The sequence below is a fragment of the Danio aesculapii genome, chromosome 11 (assembly GCF_903798145.1).
Source record: "Danio aesculapii chromosome 11, fDanAes4.1, whole genome shotgun sequence".
In the NCBI taxonomy this organism is placed as follows: domain Eukaryota; kingdom Metazoa; phylum Chordata; class Actinopteri; order Cypriniformes; family Danionidae; genus Danio; species Danio aesculapii.
Window position 1 is genome coordinate 25,103,119 of NC_079445.1, and position 8,746 is coordinate 25,111,864.

The 8,746-nt window shown below is 31.2% G+C and overlaps 1 protein-coding gene across 1 annotated transcript; it reads left to right on the top strand.

Moving 5' to 3' along the window:
* The first annotated feature begins 726 nt into the window (after positions 1-726).
* Positions 727-6,408, top strand: timm17a (translocase of inner mitochondrial membrane 17 homolog A (yeast)). The gene is made up of 6 exons (XM_056468040.1): positions 727-835; positions 1,865-1,964; positions 2,083-2,146; positions 4,223-4,351; positions 4,674-4,784; positions 5,547-6,408. The coding sequence occupies exons 1-6, from the start codon at positions 810-812 to the stop codon at positions 5,612-5,614; spliced, it is 498 nt and encodes a 165-aa protein (XP_056324015.1). The 5' UTR covers positions 727-809; the 3' UTR covers positions 5,615-6,408.
* Positions 6,409-8,746: the final 2,338 nt, after the last annotated feature.

Genomic DNA, 8,746 nt, shown 5'->3' on the forward strand with positions numbered 1-8,746 from the left:
TTTCTGAGAAAGGAAATGTGTAGTAAACTTATTAATGAATATTTTTTTCTCTTGTTTGTTTAGTTTAGGACAAAGAATAGGAAACATGCCAATTCGACAAATGTTTTGTTTCCTATTTGGGTTTATGTAGGCTAGCCTATAGTTATGACTGTTTCTTGTTATAGCTATTGATTTCAAAAACAGTAACGTTACGTTAGTTATTAAATTGAAAACTATTTCATATTATGATTTTAAATTTGTACTTAACATCTGAATGATTTCAAAGTAAAAATAATGCCAAATTCTGATTGTGTTGGCAATTAAAAATATTCATTAGAAATTTAGAAAGGTAATCACATATAAATTACATATAATCAGTTACATTACTTTCAGAAAGCACTTACATTAGTTAGTTGCAACTTTAACTATTGTAACTTGTATCTTTGTAAGAACCTATGCTAAGAACTGTAAACCATGACCCTCACAAAGATCTTTTTTCACTTTTGTTGTTCATAGTGAAAAGAAGAGTCCACGTAAACTATAACACTCCCAAGGCTCCCAGAAGTTCTATGAGTCTCCCGCATATGCATAGAGAGTCTCGGGTGCCCGCAAACGAATGATATCGTCGCGCACCCCTGATAATATATGATAATATATCAATGTGTCACATTTTGTGACTTTGAATGGTTTGCAGAAATTCCTCCACTAGAGGGGCGTCTATGCAATATTCACACAGAAAGAGCCAGCAAAAGAACGCACGAGGAACCTGACGTCACTTGCAGCAACAGCACGTGCTTGGTTACGTCAATTGTGAACGGGAAAAGAACAAAATGGAGGAGTACGCGAGGGAGCCATGGTGAGCCGACAGCCTCAAACTTATTATTTTATACATCCAGTGAATTATTTTTGTATTGTTTCTCTAACTGTCATACTGTAGTGTATTATTTATACGCTGTAATTAATTGTCAGTGTGTCTGATGCTCGCATTATTGTGATATGGTCGTTTTGATGGAGGTTTTTAACACGATGCCCTTCAGTGAAGGCTTCATGCTGTCAGTGCCGCACATGACCTTGTTCTACCGGCTTCGGAGATCACTAGATTTTGTTTTTATATTATGGTTACCAGAAATGTCTGTTGTGTAAATTCGTCAACTGTTAAACGCAGAATGTATATTAATGTTTACGAATTGTTGCTGGTTTCTGCAAATCACCTGGGTAGCCTTACGGCAAATCTACTATGTAACGTTAGATATGATGTAACCAAGTAGAATGTAGTTAGTAACTAGAAAGTTAGTAACTATGTTTGGTAAGTTAGTAACCATGTCCTATTGATTACTGTTTGTTTTATTAAATATAAAATAGTCAAACTATTTTGACCAAGTTGTTTTTACTACAAATAATACCAAAAGACATTGATTTTTGTAACGTTGTTTTAACCACAATATGACGACAAATTACTGTATGTTAACTGCTAATAAGTTTCTTATTTAATGTAAACCATAGTAAATTTTCGTAAGGGTGGACGTATAAAATAAACACTAAAGAAATGTCATATTTATAAAACCAGTTTTCTAGTAATTTCCTACTATATTTTATTGAAGAAAATTTGTATTGATAATATTTGTATAATACATTATTACTACAAATACAATGGTTAATGTAGCAAAACTATAGTTATTGAACATTTAGCATGGTTTATCTGCAAATATCATGTGTTTTGAATTTTCTTTGTACCTCAACCATAATTAAATTTCATTGCTGATGCATTTATCACGATATTTTACTGTTTTGTAAGAACTGTAAGAGTTGTTAGTAGGAAAGATGAACACTACGGTTTATGCTATCTGTGTGTGCTTCACATCATGACATCTCTGTTGTTTGTCAGTCCCTGGAGGATAGTGGACGATTGTGGGGGCGCCTTCACCATGGGGGCCATTGGTGGAGGGATCTTTCAGGCAGTCAAAGGCTTTAGAAACTCTCCTTCTGTGAGTCGTTTTTGATGCTGCTACTAAAGCAATGAAGTTTAACACTAACGATTGGTGCTTGTACATTTTTTCACCACATTGTTAAGGTCAGTGGTGTTTTTGTTTTTCACCTTTTTAGGGAATGAATCACAGAATGAAGGGTAGCTTGACAGCCATAAGAACCAGAGCTCCACAATTAGGAGGTAATGATCTTGTTATATGTTATTTGTCACATGAGTGATGCAATAGTTTTCATAAGGTTTGGGTTTTTGATTTTTTGTTTTTTTTTAGCCTAGATTTTAATTGATTACATCTGTGTTGATAACAATGGCCTGTTAAACCAAAATAATGGCCGCTATTTTTGACACTGACATTATTTTGATTAGTAGATAAACATGCCTGATTAGCTGATTTAACTATTTGTGTGTGTTTGTGTATATTACACAAATCTTGTACATGTTTTATTATAAACCATGTATCAATTTAATTAGTATTTTTGACATCAGGGGTTTTTAAATTGTGACCAAGTTAGTATCATGGGATCTGTGAAAATGACTGGAGAAAAAGCAAAGCATAGAAATAAGCAATTCACACAAAAACAGGATCAATGTAAGATTCAAATAAATAATCTAAAAGGTATTTAAAAATGAATGCATAAATGAACATTTGATAATTTTCTTTTTTTAATAAAATTAGTAATAGAAAGTTTTGAATCAATTAAAATAAATGAGTAAATACAGTTCATGTTTTAATAACTTTATATATTTTCATTTTTTTTACTTTATATATAACTTCATATATTTTTTTTTTACTTTATATAACTTTATATATTTTCATTTTTTTACTTTATATAACTTTATATATTTTCATTTTTTTTACTTTATATATAACTTTATATATTTTCATTTTTTTTACTTTATATAACTTTATATATTTTTTATATATAACTTTATATATTTTCATTTTTTTACTTTATAACTTTATATATTTTTCATTTTTTTACTTTATATATTAACTTTATAAATTTTCATTTTTTTTACTTTATATATAACTTTATATATTTTCATTTTTTACTTTATATATAACTTTATATATTTTCATTTTTTTTACTTTATATATAACTTTATATATTTTCATTTTTTTTACTTTATATATATAACTTTATATATTTTCATTTTTTTACTTTATATATAACTTTATATATTTTCATTTTTTTACTTTATAACTTTATATATTTTCATTTTTTTACTTTATATATAACTTTATATATTTTCATTTTTTTACTTTATATATAACTTTATATATTTTCATTTTTTTTACTTTATATATAACTTTATATATTTTCATTTTTTTTACTTTATATATAACTTTATATATTTCATTTTTTTACTTTATATAACTTTATATATTTCATTTTTTTTACTTTATATAACTTTAATATTTTCATTTTTTTTTCTTTATATATATAACTTTATATATTTCATTTTTTTTTACTTTATATATAACTTTATATATTTTCATATTTTTTTACTTTATATATATAATTTATATATTTTCTTTTTTTTACTTTATATATAACTTTATATATTTTCATTTTTTTACTTTATATATAACTTATATATTTTTTTTTTTTACTTTATATATATAACTTTATATTTTTTCATTTTTTACTTTATATATATAACTTTATATATTTTCATTTTTTTACTTTATATATAACTTTATATATTTTCATTTTTTTACTTTATATAACTATATATTTCATTTTTTTAATTTATATATAACTTTATATATTTTCATTTTTTTTACTTTATATAACTTTATATATTTTCATTTTTTTTTTACTTTATATATAACTTTATATATTTTCATTTTTTTTTTAGACAAATCTATAATGTTATTATTATTATTTCACATTTTATATTTCGTCTTTATTTTAGCCCCTATACAAATCCCTTTAAGCCCAAAATATGTTTGGTTTTTACATGCACAGCCTTTTCCATTATAGCAAAAAAAAATGTTTTTATGTGCAACATTTTGAACGGCAAACAAATTTCAATTAAATTATGAAATTATTATTATTAAATATTTTGAACTTTATGCTGAAGATCTCTTTGACAAGGATAATAATACTTAGTGGTCTGGTGCGTCTAAAAGATTGAATACCAATGATCTACATCTCACTTTTTTTGTGCTTGCTCAAAATTCCATACAATGACCATACAAACTGTTTTTTTCTTGAAATTACAACACAACATTTAAATGTCTTTGAACATCAGGAAGCTTTGCTGTGTGGGGTGGCCTGTTCTCCATGATTGATTGTGGGCTGGTGAAGGTGAGAGGCAAAGAAGACCCTTGGAACTCAATCACAAGTGGAGCCATGACAGGAGCCATTCTAGCAGCAAGAAGTGAGTCAAATCCAGAACAAAAATTGGTAGTGCTGTGATGCCTTTAATCTTTTTTATTAGTAGTATTATTAGCATTTACAACAAACAGAAATGGTGAGAAGGTGTCTGTTAGCTTGTAATAACTCTCCGCAAATCCCCATCTTTCTGAAAGAAATGCCTACTTTACTACATCCATTCAGCTCGCAGTAGAAAAAAACAAGCCACACCCACTGTTTTGTCATGTAATATTCCATTCCTCTAGGAACTGTGTTATAATACGAGAAAAAAAAAAATGGTCGCAGCTTCTGGTTCATGTAGACTTTAATCTTCTGTCTTTTCACAGATGGACCAGTGGCCATGGTTGGCTCTGCAGCAATGGGAGGAATACTGCTCGCATTAATAGAAGGTGCTGGGATTTTGCTCACAAGGTTTGCTTCAGCGCAATTCCCAACTGGTAAGTGTGACAGATTATTCTCTGAGACAAATTGAAATACAAATTAGGGCACTGCACAATATATTGTTTCAGCATCGATATTGCAAGATGTGAATCTACAATAGTTACAATGGTAATTACAATATCTGCAATGGCAAGTTGGGATAATAATTAACCAGAAAAACAGTTCATGGACATGAAAAGTTTAACTAAAAGTTAAAAAGAGTAAAAGTTTTTAAAGCCTGTGACTATGTGAGATTTCAAGCTGATTTAAACCATTTGGGCACAAGAAATTATTACATTTGTAGCTTTAACATAGTTTAATTGTATTTCGTTATTTCTGCAGTACATTTTAACAGAACATTTGTAGTGGATCAAAAAATGTTTTTCAAAAATTGTCCTAATTTAAGATTAGATATTGTTGAATAGTTTTAGGACAACTTTAATAAAAGGTTTTGATTTACTTAAAATTTTGACTACTATACACAGTATTATTTTACATTTGATTGTTTAATTTCTGTACTGTTCGACTGTCCAGAAAACCATAAAGCACTGTTTATTTCATTTGAATCTTCATTCTATTGTATGCCTGTGATGTGCGGATTTAAGCAGATGCACTCCCTATCAATGTAAAATTATGAATTCTTCTCAAATAGAGTTTTTTAAATCCTCTTGTGAAATTATATTCATATCACAGAAAAATGAAATAATGTCAGTTTTTCCAATATCACACAGCCCAAAAAGGTACTTGAATTGCTAAACAATAATCATCTTTCTCTACAGGCCCACAGTTTGAAGAACCTGCTCCAATGCCCACTTCTTCATTTGGAGACTATAGACAGTACCAATGAGAAGTCCTTCAAAACTCAAGGCCTATTCTTATTCCATGAACTCATCTGAGACACTGAAGTTACAGTGAGGACCTCATTCATCAACAGAGCATGACTGTGACAAAGGGAATACCAAGGCCAAACACTATTGTTCCTGTCATTGCGTTTATCTGCAGTATGCCTTTTGCTGTTCTCGGCTTTCTCATTGGCCTCCGGGTCATCCTATTTAAGTCAGAAAGGAAATCAGACTCATCCTCGTGTTTTTGTTTCTTTGACCTCGTTTTGTCACTGACACAATTTGAAAGTGTTTGATGATGCAGTGGGTATACAGTTTATATCTTGTTGTTTGAGTTGAGCCCCAATCAATTGGCTGTATAAAGTGCGTGTTTGCTGCGTGTGCGAATGATTTAATACCATTTTGTGTGTGTGTGTATGTATGCAAAAGAGTTTAATACCCGCCTATGAACAGATTGTTCTCTTTAATGTAAACATTCTCATGGGCTATAACAAGATCGTATATACATAGCGGAGATTTCTATTGACTGCTCCATGCCAAACCATCCCTCTCAGAGTATATTCCTCAGTGTACTTTCTGAAGTAGCTATTTATTTTGTAGAAGTTCAACTTCCTCATCTTGAGATGTTATGCTGTATTTTACTTTAAGTATGTCTCTACAGTGAAATATTAGGATTTTTTTCAATAAGAGAGCATCTGAGAATAAGGTTGATGAATGGACAGAATTAATTTTCTCTTCTGATGGTTAAAGAGCCAAATTAGGCTGAGAAACATCGTAAATAAACTAGCTATTATTATTGTGCCAGTCTCTGTGTGAAAATCAAGACGTTATTGAATATGGTCAATTATAAAATCACATCTCTATTGTGGTTTCAAAGGTTTATCCAAACTGTGGCGTTATTATCCACTAGAGGGAGCCAAGGACTAATGCAAAAGGAAAAATGTTTAACGTTAGAGACCAATAAAGCACATCACATGTGCCACAGCTCATCATAATTAATCAATCATAATTAAACACACCTGATCAAATCAATTTTGATCCCCCCCCCAGGTAAGTGTATTGAAGGGAACTAAACAGTAACTGAGTTTGACACCCCTGCTATAAAGGAACAGAAGATGATGTAAAACAAGGACAGGCTAATTTGGATTGTTTAGAAGCTCATGAACTCTTTAATAACAACAAACGCAAATACACAGCGTTCGTGCAGGGTTGCCTTGAATTCTTACAGATTAAAGCTGCTTTTAAGTCCTGTGGGTTATTTTTTTTTTAATTATGCGATTTAAAAGTTTCATAATATGCATGAAATATATTTATATGGTTATGTTGAAATATTTTATTATTGTGAATTTATATTCTACAGATGATAAGAACTTTTAGACAAACGTTTGTGAAACGCTCTAGCGCAGGGGTGCCCCAACTCAGTCCTGGAGGGCCGGTGTCCTGTTTAGTTCCAACCCCAATCAAGCTCTTAAAGGCTTTCTAAAAACAAATTGGAGCTAAAGTCAGCAGGACACCGGCCCTCCAGGACCAAGTTTTGGACACCCCTGTACTAGAGAGGAAAGACTTGCAGTGCTGCTGATACTTCTGTTTCCATAGTAACAGATTGGCCATGGCAGGACTCCAGGATTGTTGTTAAAAACAAAAAAGGTAACTGTTAAGTAATCTACAAAAGAAAGTTCACCGATAAAACTTTAATTAGGATCTTATGATGTTTAATAATTAAGTTTAAATTTTTTTACAAATTTGTGGTGAACTTCCGGTGTAGTTTATTTGCCATCCATTAGGTTCATAGACAGCACATGGCTGTGAGGACACCACTCAACCTTGAGGTAAAATGATTTCAGAAAGTAGAATCTTTATGTTTGCTAATATAGAGTGGTTGTCAGAAAATAAACCACGTATAGTGCTTGCTTTGTAAAAAACGTTTTTTCCAAATTCACTTGAGAGGCATGTTTTAAGTGCCGCTGGTTTTGTTGCGAAAGCCTGGCAACCCTGCGTTCATGGGAACAGACTTAGTTAAGTAAATGTGTGTCGTAGCCACTGGTTATTATATTATTTATATTATTAGTGCTTGTAGTTTGAGGCTTTTAATTTGATGCTAATACTTATTCTAATATTTCTTAATTTTAACCCAATCTCATCAGATAATCATGCGTTCACCCAGATTTTAGCACATGGGTCTCAAACTTGATTCCTAGAGGGCCGCAGCTCTGCACGGTTTTGCTCCAACCCTATCAAACACAGTTGATCCAACTAATTAAGGTGTTTAAGACTACGAGACACTAGGGCTGTTTCTCAATATGCGTTCTTCTGTGATTTTTATTTATTTATTTAATTTTTTTGTCCTCGTGTAACGTCATCAACTGCCAAAGTTCAGTTCCAAAACTCAAGATTGCAAGAACAGTGGACGCGTGAAAGTTCCTGGACGTGTTCTTGATATCGAGGACGCATTGATGCAGGTTTGAGCACTGAACTCGCTCGAAGTCCCAGAAGTGATTGCGACTGGAGCTGGGAAGCGCAGCATTTCATATAGGTTTATAATTAAAGTTCAGAATTATAACTTATTTTTCTCAGGAGTTTTCCTAAACGAAATGGTGAATATAAACATTACCATAAAAATCTTAAAGGAATAAACACATTAAGGGTGTTTATTTGCAGAAGTTCATAATAAAATCTGTTTTATATTGTGCAACGAATAAGTCTTTATGCATAGTGTATATATATATTGAAAAGGGGGAAAACGATAAATCGTTGTATAAATGCTGTAATGTTTGAATAATTTTCCACTAAAATCGTGTGAAGGTCATGTGACCATCAGGAAAGATGCAGCATCTAATTTTTCACAGGACGTGTTCTCGGGGTGTCCTGAGTTCGTTCTTCCAAGGTGACCTGGCAAGTCCATTCTCTGCATTCTTGCAATTGAGAAACAGCCTAGTTAGGGCTGCACGATTGTGGCTAAAATGTGGATCACGATTTTTTTTTGCTTAAAATCAAGATCAGGATTTTTTCTCACGATTCTTTAGATGTAAAATAAAGATTAATATGAGTACGCCATTATTATTGTTAGTTCTCAAACATATCGTCACCTTGTAATTATAAGGTTCTCACTGCAGTCTGAATTATTTTGAGATATTGAG

Coding starts and splice junctions, on each gene's coding strand:
- timm17a (XM_056468040.1), top strand. CDS start 810: ATGGAGGAGTACGCGAGGGAGCCATG. Junction 836..1,864: donor GAGTACGCGAGGGAGCCATG/GTGAGCCGACAG, acceptor GTTGTTTGTCAG/TCCCTGGAGGATAGTGGACG. Junction 4,352..4,673: donor AGCCATTCTAGCAGCAAGAA/GTGAGTCAAATC, acceptor GTCTTTTCACAG/ATGGACCAGTGGCCATGGTT.